Here is a 24,350-nt window from a genome sequence, read left to right on the forward strand (position 1 = left end):
TTTACCCCAAAATATATTTAGATATGCCGACGTTACCCCCTTCATTTGAAAGGAAGGAAATCATATAGTAGTGCCACCATAAAATGCCCCTGTAGTTATGCCCTTGTAGTAGTGCCCCCATATAATGCCCCTGTAGTAGTACCCCCATAGATATGTAGTAGTGCCCCCATAGTTATGCCCCCATAGTTATGCCCCTGTAGTAGTGCCCCCATATAATGCCCCTGTAGTAGTGCCCCCTTAATCCCTGTTCCTGCATCCGCCGCCATCCTGTCCGCCCAGCTGCTCCTCTGAACTATGGGAGAGACATCATGGCGTCTCTCCCATAGTGTGCATGGAGAGAGGCGGAAGCTGGAGTTCAGAAGAGAACTCCAGCCTCCGGCTAACGCGGCGTTGCAGGGAAGGAGCCGGGTGCCCGTGGGTAATAACATCTCAGTGGGCGTCCGGCTTAGAGCCTCCCTGCGGCACAGCCGGGCATGCATATGAATCATTCTATATTATAGAATGATTCATATGCATGCCCGGCTGTCCGTCCATTAACCGCAGAAATTTAATTCTTACCCCATGTGGGGTAATTTACCCCTGTTCCCTGACCACTGTCCTATTTGTATAACACCCAACTTTTAATTTTGACCACTCAGGACAAAGCTCTGGAGGTGGTGTGTCCATTTCACATTGTTGACATGGTTGCATCACAGTGTTAGAAGTGGTAGACAGACAACCAGCCCATATCCCTTTTGTTCTGAAAATGTTTGAAAATGCCTTGTGCGCTAGTGGCAGGGGCAAGAGGCAATCCTGCGAGTGTGATGTATTCCATAACAAGCCTAACTGTCCCCTAAAGACAAGATGACAGTACAGTCCTATACATTTGGTTCTGATCCACCTGAAGCTGTCTATAGTAGAGTTGGATAGTAACAGAATTACAGTGGAAGGTCATGGTAACATTAAATGTATTTTACCTTCATTATTTATTTATTAACAGTTAGTTACAGTATATATAGCACCTATACATTATGCAGCGCTTTATCTGATGTATTGGAGCTCACAATGTTTATGTTCCTTATCACACAGACATACATGTTAATTTATCAGAAGTTGATTAATCTTCCCAGTACGTTTTTAGTTCAGATCTGAAAATGTTGATTTTGGTGTCCAGCAGAAAGATCCATATAAGTTATATAAGTTTTGTAGCACAGACAAATACACACACAATCATACAGACACACAATCATACAGACACACAAACAGAATAACAGCACACGGGTATGTTTCCTGGAAATCACCTTTTAAATCACCTCTGTATTTCCTATGGAAACAATGACCTGTGCGCTGACATGAATAGGGGACTGTTTGGCAAGTTTTCTCGTAATCCTGTTGGATGGACATTGAGCAGGAAGTCTGTTTGGAAATCCCTGAACTGTAATAATACAGTTATACATTATTACAATAATGTAATAATATTGGGAGCAATAGTTCTATCAGCTGGATAGATATGTCTGCACACTGAAATTTGCAGTCACTCGCTGAAAGTGTTGCTATTATTATTATCATTTATTTATATGGCACCACAAGTGTTCCGCAGTGCCTTACAAAGTATATAAACAAATAGGTGACCAGTGACTTGCAGTACAATACAATACAAGACAAGGACATGGATAATATACATTGCTACATTAGTGACCATAACACCCACATAAGCAGCCGAGCTTAAGCAACCAAGTGTTAGGTGCCCTAGTGGGGCGTAGGAAGTAGATGGAAGTACAGTAGGAGAAGCACAAGAGGGTAGAGGGCCTTGCTCGTAAGAGCTTACATTCTAAAGGGGAGGGGCAAAGAAACAGGTGTGACACATATTTGGTAGACGGGGATGAAGGAGCATATAGCAGCAAGTTAGGATGAGAGCTGGAAGGCATTAATGAAGTAGTGGGTCTTGAGAGCCCATTTGAATGATGCTATAGTACATGCACAGTGTTACTAACTGGCCAGTAACAATGTGACTTATAATGAACATCCACAGCAATTCACCCTGGCATGCTGTCAATCAACTTCTGGACCACATACTGACTGATGGCCACCCATTCTTGCCTAATCAATGCTTGGAGTTTGTCAGAATTTGTGTGTTTTTTGTTTGTCCACCCGCCTCTTGAGGATTGACCACAAGTTCTCAATGGGATTAAGGTATGGTGAGTTTCCTGGCCATGGACCCAAAATGTTGATGTTTTGTTCCCCGAACCACTTAGTTATCACTTTTGCCTTATGGCAATGTGCTCCATCATGCTGGAAAAGGCATTGTTCATCACCAAACTGTTCTTGGATGGTTGGGAGAAGTTGCTCTTGGAGGATGTTTTGGTACCATTCTTTATTCATGGCTGTGTTCTTAGGTAAAATTGTGAGTGAACCCATTCCCTTGGCTGAGAAGCAACCCCACACATGAATGGTCTCTGGATGCTTTACTGTTGGCATGACACAGGACTGATGGTAGCGCTCACCTTTAGTTCTCCGGACAAGTGTTTTTTCCGATGCGCCAAACAATCTGAAAGGGGAGTCATCAGAGAATATAACTTTACCCCAGTCCTCAGCAGTCCAATTCCTGTACCTTTTGCAGAATATCAGTCTATCCCTGATGTTTTTCCTGGAGAGAAGTGGCTTCTTTGCTGCCCTTCTTGACACCAGGCCATCCTCCAAAAGTCTTCGTCCTATGTCATGCCAACAGTAAACATTCTGAGACCATTCATGTGTGGGGTTGCTTCTCAGCTAAGGGAGTGAGTGCCTGATTCAGAGCCGCTCGTAAGCGGGCGCTCGTTCCCTCCGAGCGATGTTCGCACATCTGCGTATGGGTTTTAGTACGCATGCGCGAACCAGTCAGTGCGGCCGAAAATCGTGTGCTTGCAAAATAGTGAATGCCTGCTAATTTGAGTGACAGGATGAGGCGTTTGTGGGTGGTAACAGGGGAAGGTGCTTGAAAACGGGGAGTGGAGATCCGAACGCAGGCGTGCCAAAAGGTCAAAACGGGCGTTTTAAGGGTGTGCATAATTAACAAAGCAGCATCATCGACCACGTCAGTTGGGTGTCTTTTAGCCAGAACTGCTCGCATGATTGCGGTAGGAAAATGCAACCACATGAATTGCGAGCAGTTCATTCGCCTTTCGATGTACTCGATTAATCTAATAAATAGCGGAGATGACGTATGATGCGAGCGGCCAGGGGGCGTTTTTTACAAAAAAACGTCCGCATGTTTTGTTCGCTCGTTCAGACATAGAGGCGTCAAGAGACCGCAAAGAGCGAACGGTCAATTTAAATAGCCAGCCCCTTTTTCTGGACGAACGAGCGCAAATAGCGTCCGGCTCTGAATCAGGCCCTGAGCTCACTCACAATTTTGCCTAAGAACACAGCCATGAATAAAGAATGGTAGCAAAACAAATGCATGCAGGAGATGATGATTTTCCACTTCTGTATACAACCATGTGACTTGCTCCATCATAAACAGCCTTTGTTATGTCACTCATCTTTGGTAGAAAGGTCACCATTTTGTAGAGAAAATGTCAGTTATCAACTGTATCTGCTAATATGACCTGTAACAATGCACGGTATTCTTACTTTAACCTAAATGTTGTCTGTGACAATAATGATAGATATCATTAGTGAAATGTAGGTAGGATGTGATTTATAACCTCAATAGGCTAATTATGTGGCTTGCTATGAAACTGTTAGTTATGAACTATGGGCCTGATTCAGACCCACTCGCAAGCGGCTGTCCGCTCGCAAGTGGGTCGATGGTGTGCACTGAGCATGCGCACGACGGAGGGAGCTCCGTCGTGCGCATGCGCCAGACGCGACGAGCGAAGGAAAGTCCTTCGCTCGTTGTGTCTGATCAAAGGGGGCGTGCTGTCGATGTTGATTGACAGCACGCCCCCTTTGGTAGGCGTGCCGGGGCGTGCCTCCCTGACGGGGGCGTTCCCACGGGAACGCCTCCCGTCAGAAGCCGGCCCACTGACATCACTAGTGATGTCAGTGGGAGTGATTTTGGCTCTGATAGAGCCAAAATCACTCCGGAGCTTGCGGTTGAAAACCTCAACCGCAGGCTCTGGCTCGCAGTTTCGATGGTCGCGATGGTCAAGACCATCGCGGCCATCAAACTGCACGCTCGTATAGCCTGTGGATGGTGACCCACAGCTATACGAGCGTCCAGGAGGACGCTCCATTTTCATGGAGGCGGCCCTCATTCAGAGCGTGCGCTCTGCTCAGAGCGTACGGCTCTGAATGAGGGCCAATATCTGTTAATATGCCTACTGACTGTGTAGCTTAGATTAACCTAAACGATAGATAGATAGAAATGGTAAAATGCATGTAGGATGTGATTTATAACCTTAATAAGCTGATCATGTGACTTGCTATAGAACCGTAAATTATGAACTGTATCTGTACATATGTCTAGGCACCTTGGCCCCCATTAACGAGTTTTATCTCCAAAACGAGTGATACATTTCACTGTGTATGATAAATGGTGCTCCAGCCAATCAGCTCCCAACTGTCATTTTTCTAATAGTTGACAGTTGGGAGCTGATTGGCTGGAGCCCCATTTATCATTTTAAATGAGGCCCTATTGGTAATGTAAGCTTATTTTAACCGAAGTTATAGATAATTAATAAATAAATAGATCAATTATATTTATAATGTATTTATATTGCAATGGCAAAATGCATGCAAGAGGTGATTTTTCACCTAAGTAGACTGACCATGTGACGTGTTACATCATAAACAGCCTTTGTGATGTCACTCAACTTTGGTAGAAAGGTCACCATTATCAGGGCCGGATAAAGGGAATGTAGTTACTATCCCAGCGGTCTGGATGCCGGGCACTCAGACTACTGGTGCCGGAATCTGATCAGCAGTCGGACTCCCGGCCTCTGAATCCCGACTGTCGGCATCACCGTGGTAAGTATTAGTGTTAGGCGGAGGGTTAGTGTTAGGCACTAGGGGGAGGGTTAGTTTTTTTTTTTGGGGGGGGGTGGTTAGTGTTTAAATGCAGGGGGGAGGGTTAGGGTTAGGCTATGGGAAAGGTGGGTTAGGGGGAGGGTTAGGACACTTACCTAATTGGCTAGGAATGCTGAATGTCGGGATGCCACTGTCTGTATTCTGACCGCTGGCCTCTCGACCGCCAGGATCCCGTACCCAACCCGGATTAAGGTGCACACATGGGCCTGGGGCTGAAAATATTCAGGGGTTCTATACTGAGAAGGGGATGAGCTTTAACCAGTGCTGTGTGGGTGTGCCCAGAGACAATCATGTGTACACCCCATACACTATCAGCCCCACTGCCCAAATACACAAAAATGCACAATTTTGTGAGAAAACTAGCAAAACTACTTTAATACTTAAATACATGCTGCGTAAGAATGTTTTACTCAAATATGTATTAAAAAAAGGATAAGAGCACACAAACCTTGTCTTCCTATAGAGATTAAAAGGTAGTAGGTTCCAAAATAAAATGGGGAAAAGTAAATACAAAGGAGGGGCAGACAAAACCGTTCTGCAGCAAATTGCTGAAAATCTGTTTTCAAAAAGACAATACATATGTGTTCTTCTACATCTAGCTTCAAAGCAACTTGCCTGTCTTGAGTGAGCCGCCAGATCCCATGCTATTCTGCTAGTGTCTGGCATCTTACTTGCAATGCGATTTGACTAGGACGCACCAGCAGACACTTGTATATCTGTGTGCGACTGAGTTTGTATATGCACAATGGAACTTGGAATGATAATAGCTACGGCTGTTACATTGTAGCACTTCATATACAGTTTCAGAGACTCATTCGCAAACACACATACAAGTGTTGCATATCAAATTAATCAGCACAGTCTGCTGGTGTGTCCTGGTTGCATCACATTCCGACTTATATGCATTTTTTGGCAAAAATGACGCCTGGTGCTAGCATGGTCTCACGGGAACTGGTTCGCTGAGAGGGTCTTTTTAGCGCGACTGCTGCATAGATGTTTAAGGACACAATTGTATGTCATTAGAAATCCTGTATTGAATACAGGTCCTCTTATCAAGGTAAAAATTGTAATAAATAGTATAGGAGAAAAAAAAGCTTCCAATCCACCATTGTTCAGCTGCTAGTGCATGGAGACAGGCATGCTCTTTGGAGCACAGTCGGTGGAATGAAAAGTTACATTGCCACTTCCGAATATGTAAGGTTGATTACGGAGCGCAGTCCACACGAGTTTAGTTACAACTCTGATGTAAGGTAAGTATATATAAAATAATGATAAAAAATGCATCAAACAGTCCCCAATCGGCCCCCCCCATAAGGCCATCTGGCTACAGAGAAGAGTCACAGTAAGGTCTATAGCCAATCCACCCCTGCTCCCACACTACCTCAAAAATCAGGGATCCGGATGAAAAGTCTACAGTAAGAAAGTTGACAATGAGTAGTCGACACCACATGGTTGACATGTAATAGATCGACAGGGACAAAAGAATTGTCAGGTACCAAAGGTCGACTGTGTAAAAGGTCGACGGGCTCGAACGGTCGACACAACAGTGGTCAACACAATCTGGTCAAAATGTTTTTATTTGTTGTTGTTTTTTCAAAATTGTTATACAGTAATTAAGGTTAGGGTTAGGCTACGGGAGGGGACGGTTAGGGTTAACCAGAAGAGGGAGGGTTAGGCTATGGTTAGGTTTAGGCTCTAAGGGGAGGGTTAGGGTTAGGCACTAGGAAGAAGATAAGGGTTAAAAAGTTGTACATTTTTATGTCGACCTCTTGTCAGTCGACCTTTTGCACATGTTGACCTACTCCTTGTCTACCTTACTGTCAATCCTTTATACCACAATCCAAAAATCAATAGCAGGAAGATGAAGCAAGCTTGGTTTAGCACAGTGGGTGAAACACAGGATACATTAGTTTGATACACTGAAGAATGTGAATTCAATAATAATTTGTGAGCCTGCACTTTTCATGAGAGGATCCACGGTGGACACAGTCTTTCAGAATATTTGTTTTATATCTTAGAACAGATATGTCCACATACACCTATCCTCAAATAGTACCAAATAACTCCCTTTATCGCATCGCGGACTTTGCTACCTAGCCGCATCCATACACTAATTTTAAGTTCCTAGTACACTATTTGTGATCTGAAACACAAAATTGATGAGCATATAGAAGGAAGAGTAGCAAAACTTGAGGAAAGAGTGTGTAGCACGGGAATCGCGCCAGGCGTCTCATGCTATATAGTGCAAAATGAATAGGTGTACATAGTAAGTCTGTTAACCAGTATGATATTTTGGGATCTGTATGGTATATCTGGCTGGGAACAGAGTGCTGGGAAGAGTGTGTATTGGGGGAGGGTGTGTTTGGGGGTGCGTATGGAGAGGATGTTTGGGTGGTGTGGTGCTTGTGCTTGGCAGGTGATGTCTTCGTGAGTTTGTGTGGGGGGTTGAGTGTGTGCCAGGAGGAGGGGTTGGTTTGTGAGTATGGGTGGGTGCTGAGGTTGAATCTTCTGCAATCTGCAGGTTGAAATTGGAACATGTTCTACAGGTACAAAACCAGCATTAACCCCAGTGATGTCTGGAGCAGCTGACAATCTCTAAGGCAGTAACATAGCAGATACTTTTCTAAGGTTCCCTGGGCTGGGACCTGCACGGATATGTCTCTACTTGTAGTGAAAATGTTTATGGAATTTAATCCTTTATTATGGGTTGATTACAGGGAGTCTGATGTGACTGTGTGTTTACTAGACTACATTTCTATATAGATTAATCTCATTCCTCAATTCCTGGTTTATACCGGTCATGTGATAAACTAGGGATTGGCAACCTCATACTCTTCAGGGGCCACATAAATTGATCTCTAGCTTTGACACGATGCCATGCATTACCATTAATCTCAATAGTAAGTTAAAACAATACATTTAATAAAAAAAAGAGAAATATCTTTTATAACATAACAGCAGGCTTTTTAACCAGTTTATACAAAATATAAAATAATCATTTGATCCAATAGAAGCCTATGGGATTCTTTACAGGATGCTCCCACTTAACCCCTGCTGCTCACGGCCTTCTGTGCTCACGGCCTTCTGTCGTAAAGGACAGCTCTAATTGGGAGAGCTGTCCTTTGCGATGTACAGGGAGAATCACATTTGTTTTCAGAGCAAAATCCTGAGTCTGACCCAGGTTTTTGAACACTGTTTTAAGCCGTCACATAGCTGCTCACACCCCTTTCAGATTGCACCTTGGACTCGGGTTATTCCTGTGTCATTCCTGTTCACACTGAACCAGTGTCAGCACTGCATGTCTCTGCATTGAGGCGCGCCTCTGCATCCACAGGCTGTCAGCAGCTATTAAACTTACACCGGGTCGAATAACCCGGGTCCCCTCTTTCAGACTGCAGCTTATCCGGGTCTGTACCGTGTTTGACCCTTGTTGTGACCAGGGTTGAAGTCCCATGACACACAACGGGGTCGACCGTTTCACACCAAGCCAGGAACCTGGTTGGCCTGGCAATATCCCGGGTCAGAAGCTTGTTGTGCAAGGGTTATTAGAAAATCACACATATACAGGGATGATCACATATAGAGACACACATATACAGGGAGTATTACATATAGGCCAGGATGTACTACACATCGCATTTTGGATGCGGCACATACCGCCACTTATCGTACCGGTATTAATAATGCCGCTATGCACCTAGAATGGCGATTAAAATCGCGAAGGACAACCTTCAGAAAAGAGCTCTCCTTTAGGAAGAGGGGGCTTCTGGGTTTATGAACCAGAAGTCCCTCTGCACATGCAACGTTTGACGCGCACGCCACAGGGGATGCTGGAAGGGATTCCTCTTGTTGAGGAATGCGAAGAGAAGCCCATAGGCTTCTTTGGTCATCGCCATCTATAGATGACGTTACCCACTGGGTCCAAGATCCGGAAAGTAACGCATTCTGGAGCTTGGTACATAGGAGAATGTGGCCAAAACTACAAAAACTGCAGTTCTCAGTGTTTTGGCTGCCTTTTCCCTTTAGTACATCCTTCCCATAGAGACATACACAAATATAGTGAGGGTCACACATAGAGACACACATACAGGTGGGGTCACAAATAGACACACAGACTTGCAAGTCGGGGGGCGGGGGGGTCATATATTAGGACACACACATAAACAGAGAGGGCCACATATAGAGAGACACATTTACATGGCGGGTCACATTAAGAGTCACACACAAACTTAGGAGGAGTGTCACGTGTGGAGAGACACACATACACAGGGTGTCTCAAACAGAGCTACATAGGAAGTGTCACTCATACTTGGGGGAGATCGCACACAGCCAGACAGACTGGGGCACACACTGTTTCCCTAAAGTCTCCCCTCCCCACACCTTTCTCGGGATATGGTAACAGTGCCCTCTGTTCTGCATAGTCCTGGACTGCATAAGCAGGTGCAGGCTCATCCCACTGCTTACGTCAGAGGAGCATTTGCTGACCTCCTCCAATCAGAGCTCAGCAACGCTCCCCTGACTGGTATCTCACCACAGAGCAGCAGGAAGGGGCTAATACCCCGCTAGACTGGGCAAAATAAAACAAATTTTTTTTTTACAGATCTTAAATAAAACAAAGCAAAAAATGTCCACTTGTACTGCTTATGGATAATCCGTCCCTGAAAGGGCCATATTCAACCCTATTGGTCGATCACTGTGATGACCTGTGAATACGTATGGGGTTTGGGGACGAATTTAAGGAATTAATGTACTTGTCCCTTAACACTTCAAGGATCAGTAAGTGTTCATGGAATGGTTAAACCTGCAGAAGTGGCACAATGGAAAACAGACAGATAGGACTTGATTCAGAGTTTCACGGTCTTGCAGCCGTGGCTGCGACTTTTTACAGAAATGCAGCGGCCTTAATATGCAAATGCTAGTTTCAGTTCAGTTGTGTCCGCCAGATTGTGCAAACCCTGAGACGCCCACTTTCAATGTCGGTGGACGCCATCGGCGCATTATCGAGTTCACCATCAATACTTGCACCTGCCTATGGCAAGTGCAGTGTCTCCTTCTAAAATGTGACTAAACATGGCCGCTGTGGCTGTGCGTCTGAGAACACATCCGCTTACACTGACATGCCCGTGACGTTCCCATAACATGCCCATGATACAGCCTTGTTTTTGTGTTCCCTCTAGGCTTCCTCCCACCGCCCAGGAATGTCCATGGGTTTGCCTTGCAGTTCCTAATGCCAGCGGCCACATATGCAGCATGCACTCAGAGTAATGCATGCACCATAGGGGTTTTAAGACTTTTTTTCATATATGCGCAGTAGCAACAAAATCGCTCAACTGCGCAGACCTATGTATTGCGTGCACCTCTGCATCAAGCCCATAACGTGTAAGTTTTTCTGTATTTCAGTTGGAGATGCTTTGTTGTTTTTTCAGTCAGGAGAAATATCATCCGATATAGTAGAAACAAGTTGTTTCTTTAATCACATTGCTACTCTGTGTTTCGTGAATGTTTAGATCAGGGGTCTTCACCCCGTGGCCCGCCGATGTCAACCCCTCCAGGTCAGTTTCAGTTAATGTAGTGCGGTCCGCTCTACACAGTAACAGACAACACCGACGGTGCCAGGTAGTACACTCGTACCACCCAGCGGTAGTGTGTGTTTTTTTTTTCCAGCCAATGAGAGTCAGACAGACTGTCATTGGCTGCTGCACCCACGACCAGAGCCTGGCTGGAGCTCCCTCATGAGCTCCACCCTCCGGCTCCCGCAGTGGGTGAAAGGAGAGACATCATGACGTCTCCTCCTTAGTGCAGAGCGGGCCGGGAGGACGGAGGAGCGGACGGCGACGGACGCAGGAGTGGAGATTCAGGTAAGTGTTGTTGTTTTTTTGCCCCATATATGTAAGGGGCACAGCATGGGGGGGGGGGCACTGCATAGAGGGGGCTACTACTGGGAGCACTGTATAAAGGTGCACTGCATAGGGGGGACCACTACTGGGGGTACTGCATAGGGGGGAGCACTGCATAGGGGGACCATTACTGGGGGGCACTGTGTAAGGGGCACCTCTACTGGGAGCACTGTATAAAGGGGCACTGCATAGGGGTGACCACTACTGGAGGCACTGCATAGGGGTGACCACTACTGGAGGAACTGCATAGGGAGGAGCTCTACTGGAGGCACTGCATAGGGGGGACCACTACTTGGAGCACTGCATAGGGGGGACCACTACTGGGGGTACTGCATAGGGGGGACCACTACTGGGAGCACTGCATAGGGGGACTATTACTGGGGGGCACTGTGTAAGGGGCACCACTACTGGGGGCACTGTATAAGGGGCACTGCATAGGGGGGGCCACTATTGGAGGCACTGCACAAGGGGGACCAATACTGGGGGGACCATTATTGGGAGCACTGCATAAGGGGGACTACTATTGGTGGCACTGTATAAAGGGCACTGCATAGGGTGGACTACTTCTGGGGGCACTGTATAATGGGCACTGCATAGGGGGGGACCACTACTGGGGGCACTGTATAAGGGGCATTGCAGAGGGGGACATTTATGGGACATAATTATAATTGTGGGAGGAGGGGGTCCATTCTGGGACCTAATTAAAATTGTAGGAGGGGCAGTTATGGGACATAATTGTGTGAGGAGGGGCCAGAGTCTAAATACAGCAGTATAGCTTAGTGGCCCTCGGGCTTTGCTGAATTTTTTAATGTGGCTCACACTGTCTTAAAGAAGACCCCTGGTTTAGATGCTAGTCTGCTTAGCACTCCTATTGTACTTCATATTCCCCTATGCACAGCCATGTAGGAGTTGGCTGAACTTATATAGTTCAGTAGTACTTACTACTGCTGTTAGCATGCTTTGTCTACAAGTTGTTTTAAATCTGCGTTCTTTTTCCCCTCCATTTCTGTGGGTCCACAATTGTGAAAACTGAATGTTCTAACCAAGGAAACACCTAAAAATGGCAGAATACTGGCTAACTATCTATGCTTTGAGTGAGCTAAAATATTCGTTTGGTAAAAGATATGGAAAAGCTTTGTAATAGTTTTTCTGCACTTCTCCTGTATATCCTCTATCCCTTTACCCCAAGTCTGTATGGTATAGTAGTAGCATATAGTAGAATTATGTGTAATCTCATTAGATTGTATGTGTACTGTTTCCTGCTTTTCCCCCTTATTGTGATTTGTGCAGTCTAAAGCTGGGTACACACTGGAGCGATGTTTACCTGGACGATATGGCAGTCGACATATCGTATCCGTGGTACACATCAAAACAATTTAATGAAAGATGGAACAATTCCTCGTTCCGTCCTTCATTACCTTGCATGGTGCTGCATGCAGTACAGCCGACCGATAGTAGTTCCCAATGGCCACTGGAGCGCGCAGATTGGCCATACACAGTGAATATTTCCAGCCGATACGTCGCTCTGATTCGGCTGGAAACGGCATATTTGACCAATATCGCTCCAGTGTGTACCCAGCTTAATGTTGTATTTTTGCAGATTAAATGTCTATTGATAATGTTGATTTTTCTGTTCCTTTTTTATTTGCAGAAGGACCGTTTCTGTGTGTATGAGGAGTATTGCAGCAATCACGAGAAAGCCCTAAGATTATTAATGGAATTAAATAAAGTCCCTAATGTCCGAGCATTTCTTCTGGTGAGTTTCCAAAGCTCCAGAAATAATCATGCAGTGTTAATAATTTTTTTTTCCTACAAAACCACTCAGAAATTGTCAGGTTTTTTTTAAATGTAATATAGCTTTAAAAGTATTTTTAATAAAATATTAACATTTTAATAAAAAAAAATATATCTAGGTTTTTTTTCTTTTTGCACCCCCACATCCCTCCCCCCGTGTCAATAGTCCCCCATTAAAAAATAACCTCCCATCCCCGGTTGGCAATGTACCCCCCTGGTGGTCATAAATTTTTATAACATTACCCCTCCCCACACACACACTCTTCAAGGTAAAAAAAAAATAATAATTCCTGTCTGTTTATTAATTTACCCCCCCCCCACCTCCTCCAGTCTCGTATAGTTTTATTTTATCCCACCCCCACTTATGCTAGAACCCCTCCAGGGGGTTACCCTCCCACCACCATGAGAACCCCCCACCCTCCACATGCAGAGCGCAACAGAGCGTGTGTCAGGGGAGACTGATGATCAATCCCCCTTGCTGCAGCTGAATTCTACACACCCATAGATCAGCCAAATAGTACATCTTGATTCACGGCGCAATTCTGGCAGTGATGTTGGCAGTCACAGACTGCCACTTCAGTGCCTAGGGGTCCAGGGAGTCAGAGGAGATTCGTTCTGCACTTGTGCAGAACAGATTTCCTCTTTTACAGCCGGGGCATAGAGCCGGCCGGTGCGTTCGTAAGTGATGCCTCCCTGCCAGCTGAAGCACGGCTGGCTCCTTTCGCATCACATACGACGTTGCCAGTTAAAGTTGAACACAAAATTCAAAAAATATTGTGTTAATGTTGAGGCCAGCTATGACTTGCAGGGCATGTTGGGACTTGTAGTTCTACAACACTGTTTATCCTATATTTTTAAAGTTGTTTTTAGATTTATTGTGTACTTATATTCTATATGTATGTGGTGTAAACAAGATAAGATTGTGCCATGTGTGGGTGTGGCTTGGATTGTAACTATTGGTATCTTGGTCTTTATGCTCCTACTGAAGATGAGAATTCTAGAGGCCGATTTATCAGTGGACGAAAAGCCCTATTGTATTGCCAATTTAATTGGCCGTGTTGTGGCTTTTCTTTTTTTAGTTTTGCTCAATACATCAAACGGTTACTGCTAGCTGATAAACTTTCTATTTGCCACAGTATCACAGTAGTAGTAACACTGCAGTACCTGTTTTGTTATCATCTTAGGTTGAAGATAAACATCTGTTTGTTAAATACTGAAAGGAGGTCACAACCCCTTTAGTGAGTGCTAAAGGGGTTATGTCTCATTGTGAAATGGGGCCCATGGGCTCCACCAGAAAAAAAACAGGCGCACACACGAAAAAACCATACAATATACACCCACAGGAAAAAAAACACATATAGGCACCCACATGAAATATTACTCACCAGTTGCGCAATCTTATCCACATTACACTGCACATAGTGCCCTTGAATCACATTACACCACATAATAGTGTCCCTTATTCATGTTATGACACACAGTAGTGCCCCTTTTACACAATGACCACAGTAGTGCCCCTAATACATATAATGCCCACAGTAGTAGTGCCACTTATACAGTGCCCACAGCAGTAGTGCCCCTTATGCAGCAGTAATAGTAGTGCTCCCTGTATTAGTGCTCCCAGTAGTAGCGCCCCCAATAGTAATGCCCTCTGTAGTAGTGCCCCCTATAATAATGCCCCAGCAGTAGTGCCCCTGTAGTAGTGCCCCCAGTAGCAATGCCTCCTGTAGTGAAGCTGCTTACACGAAAAAAAAGAAAAAAAACACAATATTTATCTTAAGCCCCGCTCCCGTGTCCGTCCGGCTGGCCGCTCCACAGAACTATGGGAGAGTTGTCATGACGTCTCTCCTATAGTACACTGTGGGAGCCGGAAGCTGGAGCTCAGGTGTGAGCTCCGGCTGCCGCTGGCGCTGCGGGGAAGGAGCCGGGCGCCCGCTGGTAAGAAGATCTCAGCAGGCGCCCAGCAAATGGAGCCTCCCTGCGGCGCTGGGGTTAGGTGGTTTGGAGGAGGCGGAACTAGCTCCATTTCCCCTTCGGCCCACTTTAACGCTTGTTAGGTGTGGGGGCCCCGGGACGACCGCCCCTGTTGCCCCCCTCATTAATGCGGCCTTGGTGGGGTGACTGTCCACAAGCAGGAAAGACAGGAAAGGAGCAGAGGGGCAGAAGAAGAACTAATTCAGCTGGATAATCCCACAAGTCCACTAAGTACTGAATGTGTTTTGAGGAAAGCCTTGTCTATATGAAGGAAGAGTGAGGGTAAAGCGTCGAAGAGTTCTTTGTAGTATTTAATTATTTGTTGGGGGATGTGAAAATGAGAGGTCCATTGCTCCCACGTTTTAGTAAAACTTTTGGAAGAGTTCTTAAAAATGCTAGTCATACTGTATATTCCATAGAATGAACTTTTATATTTTTGCCCAAGCCGCTGCTAATAAACATGTAGCTGCCATTACTATATGTTGAAATAGTTGTGAGAGGCATCAGAGACATACAATGGTAGTAAGAAGTATGTAGGCGTGAGAGGAATGTGTAAATCCATTATAGAATGAAACAAAGTATTAATCTCGTTCCAAAAGGGGATAAGCTTTCGGCAATTCCACCATATATGGTTCTAATTTCCGAATGTGTCCAGCTTAAATTTGAGATGTCGAGGTGCATTTTGTTTAGTCTGGAAGGGACATAATACCATCTGTAAAACAATTTGTAAGCGTTCTCTTTTATGCAAACTCATATAGAGCTGGATACCACATAGTCATATATATATATATCACTCCAATCTTCATTATCTAGAATTTCCCCCAAGTCAACATCCCATGCCATCTCGTGAGAATCTTTCGCCTCGGAATTAGGATGCACAAGTTCTACATATAGTGAGGATATAAGGCCCTTGGTGTTCGCACCCCTTAAAATTAAGGACTTAATGACAGTGAGCTGTCTACTAGTTAGACGTGATTTAATTGTGGAGTGAAAGTGTCGGATTTCTAAGTATTGTAAAAACTTTGTGGAGGGAATGGAATAATTGGCATGTACATCTGAAATGGTGGGCAATATAAGATCACGAGTAATATCGTTAATTACTCTGATTCCCCCATCTTGGCAGTGTATAAAGTAAACTGGACTACATCCAGGCCGAAAGTAAAAATTGTTAAATAGGGGGATTATTGGGCTTGGATGTGGAGCAATTTCAAATTGACGGTTAGTAAAATCCCATATAGAGTGAGAGATAACGAGTTGGAGTAAAGAACTTTTGGGTTGGGGAACCATAGTAAAGAAGAAATTGAATGTTTAAACGTTTCTGATTCGATTATGAAGCTTTTTTTTTAATTTCATTTTATAAATAATGTTGATAGATTTTTATAGAAAAAAAGGCTACTAAATAGTTACTGCGCTGGTAATCAATTTTTTATTCTTATTCAAATGTAATAAAGTAATCAAGGTTTGCTCTCTATTAATACACAGGAGGCTTGTCCGATTATACCAGAAATGGTTTTAACCAAAACTTCCAAATATATTAGATTTAAGGAAAATAAATAATTAAACAATAAAACTACACATATATAGCAGCAATCTTCATATAAACCACAAAATTAATGGTTAAAATCTATTCACATATATACCTATAACGTTTTAGGCATATAGGTTAGTATACACATATAAAAGAACTATTTCACATAAAATAAATATTAGATTACCGTAAGTCTGTTTCACCGTGTAGCCACGCTTGAGTAAATTTCCAAGGACAGTGAATACCTGGTCCTTGGAAATTTACTCAAGCGTGGCCACGCGGTGAAATAGACTTATGGTAATCTAATTTCTACTTCAGGGTCCATAGGGTATCCACAGGATACCTTGGGGTATAGGTGTGACGTCAGTCGCAGGGCACCAAAGAGTTAAGCTTTCAGCCTCCCAGGATGCACTAGGTCCCCCTCCTATACCCCGCCCCCGGGCCAAGGCACCTCAGTTTAGTTTGGTGCCCGGCCGGAGTCGGGTGCACCTGTTGGAGTGGGGGCTAGAAGAGCCCCTGAAGCTTTTTCTTCATGCAGCTGTGGCTGCACATCTGGATGAACAGCATGGACAGTCAGTCCTGACGTCCATGCTGTCTTCCCTACACCCCGCCGGTACCAGAACGCCGGTACTGATCCGGGGATGCTGGTGGGCGTCTGGGGTCACAGCTAGCGGTGACCCCAGATGCTCCGGACCATGGCCGGATTCAAGGGGGACAGAGGTAAGCAGCGGGGTCCCGCGGTGGGTCCCCGCTGATCACATGGTCCTAAGTCCCCAGGCAGGGGGCTCCCTGGGGACTGGCTGCAGCGTGGAGCCAGGCGACCAACCTGCGCTTCCACTACCCCCTGGGACAGCGGACCGCAGCAGAGCGGTAGCGCTGCGGCGTCCCAGGGGTTAAATGCATGCCAGGGGAGCGCGCCTTCCCTGTCTCACAGCCGGCGCCTCCCCCGCTGCACACAGCCCTCTCTGCACTGTGCTGACTGGTCCTGTGGCAGCGCTCCTCCCCCAGGCCAGCCTCCTCTCTGCTCCTCGGCGGCCATCTTCTCCAGAACGCATGGTGAACGCTGCTGGAAGCGCTGGACGGAAGCATCGTGGTCTGGGTCCCCCCGCATACCTCTCCTCCGCTGTGGCTCAGGTCTGTGTATGCAGCGCTGTGTCCTACCAGGCCCTGTGTCTGTGTAGTTGAGTGATCAGCGCTGTTAGTGCAGGAATTGTTATTTCTCTGCATTGTATGTGACTGTGCTAGCGCTGCCTGTAACTTTTCTTCTCTAAACTGTCAGCTTTATTACTGTCCCTGTTCTTTCTGCTAAAGCCCTTGCGGTGCGGTGCTGCAGGGTGGTCTCTCGCCTATTTAATACTTAATTGGTGAGAGAGGTCACATACGTGGTGCCATCATGTCTGAAAGTGATTTTCCCCTCCGGCTACAGTGTACCACGTGCAAAGTACCGTTAGCGGAGGGGGAGGGTAGCGCGGAGGGCCTTTGCCGGCAGTGTTTGTCCATGGCGCGGCCTATTACGGTTACAGCACCGGTACAGGAGCCGCCCTGGGCTTGTTTCGCTCAGGCGTTAACAGCTTTAGTGGGCCAGTTAGCTCCGCAGCCCGCGTTTACTCCGATGGGTTTGTCCCAGCAGTCTGTGGTGTCGTCACCCATGCAGGGGTTCCCACGACAATTGGTGGTACCCCACAGTCTCCCTATTTCCCCGCTCCCGGGTTCTCAGGAGCCAGCGTGGGTTAACTCCCTGACGAGTTCTGTACAGCACTTGTCGGATGTGTTGCAAGGGGAGTCTGTGATGCGGCCTCATAAAAGGCCGGTGGCGTCTCTGTCCGCTCCTTATGAGGATGACGAAGGGACGTCTGATGATGGGGAGATTCTGGATCCTTACGATCAGGAACCTCTCCATACTAAGGACGCTGATGCTAAGTCCAAAGTATATATTCCTGGACTTATTCGGGCGGTCCGCACAGCCTTGGTGATTGAGGACGAAGTTCCCCCAGCGGCTAAATCTAAGTATGCCTTTTTCAAAGATGTGAAGGGCGATGCCACAGTCTTTCCTCTTTCGGGTCAGTTGGTGGACCATTTAGAGGAGGCGTGGAAACAACCTGGCAAAAGATACCAGCCGCAGAGACGCCTGGCAGTGGCTTATCCGTTCGCGGATAATTATTTTGCTAAGTGGGAATCCCCTCCACAGGTGGATTCTCACGTGACCCGTCTTGTCCGTAGTGCCACATTGCGATGCCATCCATGTCCTCCCTTAAGGATGCTACGGACCGCAAGGTGGAAATCTGCCTGAAGTCCGCTTATTCCCTTGCAGGGGGGGCAGCACGGCCGGCTATGGCCATTTGCTGGGTTGCCAGAGCGATGGAGCGCTGGGCGGATTCATTAGAGGCTTCTTTTGAATCCGACTGTCCGGCCGAACAGGCGGAGTTGATTGGCAATCTCCGTGATTCGGCCACCTACATCAACGAGGCGGCTCTAGACATTAGTACTCTGGTGTCTAGAATTTCTTCAGCAGCGGTAGCTGCTCGTCGCACCTTGTGGCTGCGATCCTGGAAGGCGGACGCAGATTCCAAGAAAGGTCTGGAAGCGTTGCCGTTTACCGGAGAAGTTCTCTTCGGTCCGGATCTGGATAAGATTGTGGCCACGCTGGCGGCAGCCAAATCTGCTTGTCTCCCGTCGGCCGCTGCTCCTTCTGGTTCTGGACCATCGTCCTTTCGGTTATCTAGGGCCCAGGGCAGGCCCAAACCACAGTCGTTTCCTCGACAGGCTGGCCCTAAGAAATCGGTCAAGCCCCGGAAACAGGCATGGAGTACCAGACGTCCGGCCCCCAAGCCAGATGACAAGCCTTCGGCCTGACGGTCCAGGTCTCCCCTTGGGGGATCCCAGGGTGGGAGGCCGCCTGCTGCAGTTCTCCCGGTGTTGGTCGTTCACTACGACAGACACTTGGGTTCTGGAGGTGGTCTCCCACGGGTACGCCCTCTCCTTCCGGCACAGACCCCCGGCTCGATTCTTCACCACGGGTCTACCATCAGACCGGAACAAGGCTACGGAGCTGCGGAAGGTATTGCACACTATGCTCCAGGCTGGAGTTATAGTGCCTGTTCCATTCTCCCAGAGGGGCCAGGGTTTCTATTCAAATCTATTTTTGGTACAGAAACCCAATGGGTCATATCATCCGATTCTCAACCTCAAAGCACTCAACAAGTCTTTGCGGGTCCCGAAGTTTCGGATGGAGACCCTACGGTCCATCATTCTGGCGCTGGAACCTGGGGACTACATGGTGTCATTGGACATACAGGACGCTTACCTGCATGTCCCTATTCTTTTGCGCCATCAAGAGTTCCTCAGGTTTGCAATCCGCAGCGACCACTTCCAGTTTCGGGCGTTACCTTTTGGCCTGGCGACAGCACCACGTGTTTTCACCAAGGTGATGGCGGTCATGGCGGCTTCTCTGCGGCTGCAAGGAGTCCGCATGTTGCCGTACTTGGACGACCTGTTATTGGTGGCAGGATCTCCAGAGCTCCTGTTACACCACTTGGACCTGACCATTGCACTGCTGCAACGGCACGGCTGGCTAATCAACTGGCAGAAGTCCACTCTAATCCCGTCTCGGAGGATTCTGCATCTTGGAGCCTTATTGGACTCGGGACAGCAAAGGATCTTCGTGACGGAGGACAAGATCTCTGCTTTACAGTCAAGGGTGCGCAGTTGTCTGCACAGCCGCCGGGTGTCCTTACACTCGGCGATGAGGTTACTGGGCTCCTTGGTGTCGGTGTTCGACATGGTGGAATACGCCCAGTTTCACTCCAGACCTCTGCAGCACCTGATCCTGTCCAAGTGGAACGGGCTGCCTCAGTCTCTGAAGTTCCAGACGATTGTGCTCACCCCGGAGGTTCGCCTGTCCCTTGCGTGGTGGTTAAAGACGACCCACCTCAACAAGGGACGTCCGTTCTGGGTTCCAAATTGGGTCCTGTTGACAACGGACGCCAGTCTTCGGGGCTGGGGAGCAGTTTCGGGTCCACACTTGTTCCAGGGCAGGTGGACGCCGACAGAAGCGAAGCTTCCAATAAATATCTTGGAACTCCGTGCGGTCTTCAATGCTCTCCAGCAGGCACAGCGGTTTCTCCGGGGTCACCCGGTGCAGGTCCAGTCGGACAATGCTACCACCGTGGCCTACATAAACAGGCAAGGAGGAACTCGCAGTCGGGCGGCTCTCGTAGAGGTCTCTCGGATCCTGGTTTGGGCGGAGCGCAATCTTCCGGCCATATCAGCGGTCTTCATCCCGGGAGTGCTAAATTGGGAGGCGGACTTTCTAAGTCACCAGGACGTTCATCCAGGGGAATGGTCCCTGCACCCGGACGTTTTTCAACTACTGGTGGACAGGTGGGGTCTTCCAGAAATCGACCTCATGGCGTCCCGGCACAACAACAAGTTGCCGGTGTACGGGTCTCGCACAAGAGACGAAGGGGCGTCTCTGGTGGATGCTCTGTCCGTCCGGTGGACGTTCAGGTTCGCATACCTGTTCCCTCCGGTCTCCCTTCTTCCACGGGTAATCCGGAAATTCAAACAGGAAGGAGGGACGCTCCTGTTGATAGCTCCCGCGTGACCCAGACGGCACTGGTTCTCAGACCTTCAGGGTCTGTCTGTGGACAGTCCTCTGCGGTTGCCGCTACGACCGGACCTTCTGTCTCAGGGTCCTTGTCTTCACCCGGACCTGACTCGGCTGTCTTTGGCGGCGTGGCTGTTGAGACGGCCATGCTGAGGTCCCGGGTGTTTTCCAGCTCTGTGGTGCATACCATGTTACGAGCTCGGAAACCGTCTTCCGCGAGGATATACCATCGCGTGTGGCATACGTTCTTCCAGTGGTGTCGACCGAGAGGTTATGCACCGCGGGAGTTTCGTCTGTCTCGGATTCTCACCTTCCTGCAAGCGGGACTAGATCATGGGCTTCGCCTTGCTTCTTTGAAGGTACAGGTTTCGGCCCTATCTGTCTGGTTTCACCGTAGGATTGCTACAATCCCGGATGTGCGCACCTTTATGCAAGGTGTTCTCCGTATTCAGCCGCCCTTTGTTCCACCTGTGGCGCCTTGGGATTTGGCTGTGGTCCTGAGGGCTCTCCAAGGACCGCCGTTTGAACCACTGGGCTCAGTGGATATTAAATGGCTAACAGCTAAGACTGTTTTCCTTCTGGCCGTTGCTTCAGCCAGACGTGTTTCTGAGTTAGGGGCTCTTTCTTGTAGACCCCCTTTCTTGGTTTTTCATGGGAACAGGGCAGTGCTCCGCACTCGGCCCGAGTTTCTTCCCAAAGTTGTTTCCCAGTTTCATGTTAACGAGGAAATAGTTGTTCCGGCCTTTAACTCACCGGGTCTTTCCGTGGGTGAGGCCTCTTTGGATGTTGTGCGGGCCTTAAGGACTTATGTTGACCGCACTTCTTCGTTTAGGAAGTCGGACGCTTTGTTGTCCTCTATGGCTTCTGTAAAAAGGGTTGGCCTGCTTCAAAGCAAACTTTGGCAGCCTGGATCCGTATGGCTATTTCTGAAGCTTATATTCATGAAGGCCTACCGGTCCCTCCTTCTCTGAAGGCTCATTCCACTAGGTCTGTGGGTCCTTCGTGGGTAGCTCGACGTGGTGCCTCGGCAGTTCAGATCTGCAAGGCTGCTACGTGGTCTTCTGTCCATACCTTCGTGAGGTATTACAGGTTTGACACCTTCGCCTCTCAGGATGCTTCCTTCGGGCGGCGGATTCTCCTTTCTGCACAGGAGCGTCCCCACCCTTAAAGGATACTGCTTTGGGACATCCCCAAGGTATCCTGTGGATACCCTATGGACCCTGAAGTAGAAAATATGAGATATGGTAAGAACTTACCCTTGTTATCTCTATTTCTACGAAGTCCATAGGGTTCCACAGGACTCCCGCCCTGTCGCACCTGTGCTGCAGATGGGCTTTGCTCTGGTCACCGGTTTTCCGTCTCCCTCTGGTGAGAATGTGATTCTTGTATGTGTCCAGATCTTTGTTCTCTCTCTTCCTTCTCCTCCTCCGGCCTATGGCTTGGTAACTAACTGAGGTGCCTTGGCCCGGGGGCGGGGTATAGGAGGGGGACCTAGTGCATCCTGGGAGGCTGAAAGCTTAACTCTTTGGTGCCCTGCGACTGACGTCACACCTATACCCCAAGGTATCCTGTGGAACCCTATGGACTTCGTAGAAATAGAGATAACAAGGGTAAGTTCTTACCATATCTCATATTATTTATTGGCTGATGTATGAGTGGGGAATCCAGATCTAAGCAGAGACTGCTTGTATATGGTAATACTAGTAGTTACATAAACATTGCAATTTCTAGCGATCAGCGTGTCAGTAATGTGTTTGCTATGCCTTATTAGAACACTGGATTGACATTGGCTACACAGTTACAGTTTGCAACAAACTGTGTATTTATTTGCAAACAACTTTGTATCTTATTGAGTAGACTGTGATACTTTATATCCAATCACTAAGCATAGTTTAAGGAATTTTTACCTGTGATTTTTTTTCATGTGAAATGGTTTTTTTATGTCTATAATATCCTATATGTTTAAAACGTTATTGGTATATACTGTATGTGAATAGATTTTAACCATTAATTTTGTGGTATATATGAAGATTGCTGCTATATACAGTGGGGCAAAAAAGTATTTGGACAGCCACCCATTGTGCAAGTTGTTGCACTTTAAAAGACGAGAGAGGTCTGTAATTTCCATCATAGGTACAGTTTAATTGTGAGAGACAGAATCAGAACAAAAAATTCCGGAAATCACATTGTATGATTTTTAAACAATTTATTTGTATATTCTTTCGGGAAAAAAATATTTGGACAATCAAAAAGTTAAACTCAATACTTTGTAAAGTAACCTTGGTTGGCAATTACAGAAGTCAAACTTTTCCTATAGTTCTTGACCAGGTTTGCACACACTGCAGCAGGTATTTTGGCCCACTCTTCGATGCATATCTTCTCTAGATGTGTCATGTTTTGGGCTGTCGCCGGGCAACAACGGACTTTCAACTCCCTTCACAGATTTTCTAATTGGTTGAGGTCTGGAGACTGGCTAGGCAAATCCAGGACCTTGAAATGCTTCTTACGGAGCCACTTCTTAGTTGACCGGGCGGTGTGTTTTTGGTAATTGTCATGCTGGAAGACCCAGCCACGTTGCATCTTCAATGCTCTGAGGGAAGGATGTTTTTCCCCAAAATGTCATGATACATGTCCCATTTCATCCTCTCTGTGATACGGATCAGTCGTCCTGTCCCCTTTGCAGAAAAGCATCCCCAAAGCATGATGTTTCCACCACCATGCTTCACAGGGGGTATGGTATTTTTGGGATGCCATTCATCATTCTTCTCCCTCCAAACACGGCGTGTGGAGTTTATACCAAAAAGTTTTATTTTGGTCTTATCTGACCACATGACATTCTCCCAATCCTCCTCTGGATCATCCAGATGGTCACGGGCAAACTTTAGACAGGCCTGGACAAGTGCCTTGCTTAAGCAGGGGGACCTTTCTGGTGCTGCAGGATTTGAATCCATGATGACGTAGTGTGTTACTAATGGTAACCTTTGTGACTGTGGTCCCAGCTCTCTTGAGGTCATTGACCAGGTCCCCCCGTGTAATTCTGGGCTGATCCCTCAGCGTTCTCAAGATCATGGATACCCCACGAGGTGAGATCTTGCATGGAGCCCCTGGTCGAGGGAGATTGTCAGTGATCTTGTATTTCTTCCATTGTTTAATAATTGCGCCAACAGTTGAGGTCTTGGCCATGGTGGAGAGGTTGCAGTCTGACTGTTTGAGGGTTTGGACAAGTGTCTTTTATACAGTTAACCAGTTCAAACAGGTGCCATTAATACAGGTAACGAGTGGAGGATAGATGACCTTCCTAAAGAAGTAGTAACAGGTCTGTGAAAGCCAGAATTTTTGCTGGTCGGTAGGTGTCCAAATATTTATTTTCCGCAAGAATATACAAATAAATTGTTTAAAAATCATACAATGTGATTTCCGGAATTTTTCTGATTCTGTCTCTCACAGTTAAAGTGTACCTATGATAGAAATTACAGACCTCTCTCATCTTTTAAAGTGCAACAAACTTGCACAATCGGTGGCTGTCCTAATACTTTTTTGCCCCACTATATGTGTAGTTTTA

General features: G+C 47.0%; 1 protein-coding gene across 1 annotated transcript in view; it reads left to right on the forward strand.

The window, feature by feature from the left end:
* Nucleotides 1-24,350, forward strand: part of PREX1 (phosphatidylinositol-3,4,5-trisphosphate dependent Rac exchange factor 1) — a 343,823-nt gene that overhangs the window by 128,948 nt on the left and 190,525 nt on the right. The window contains exon 4 of the mRNA XM_088472186.1: nt 12,538-12,642. Within this exon, the coding sequence (XP_088328312.1) occupies nt 12,538-12,642 (105 nt within the window). The remainder of the gene's footprint in view (nt 1-12,537; nt 12,643-24,350) is intronic.

Source organism: Taudactylus pleione, unplaced genomic scaffold, assembly GCF_031769625.1.
Source record: "Taudactylus pleione unplaced genomic scaffold, aTauple2 ptg000121l, whole genome shotgun sequence".
Classification (NCBI taxonomy): Eukaryota; Metazoa; Chordata; class Amphibia; order Anura; family Myobatrachidae; genus Taudactylus; species Taudactylus pleione.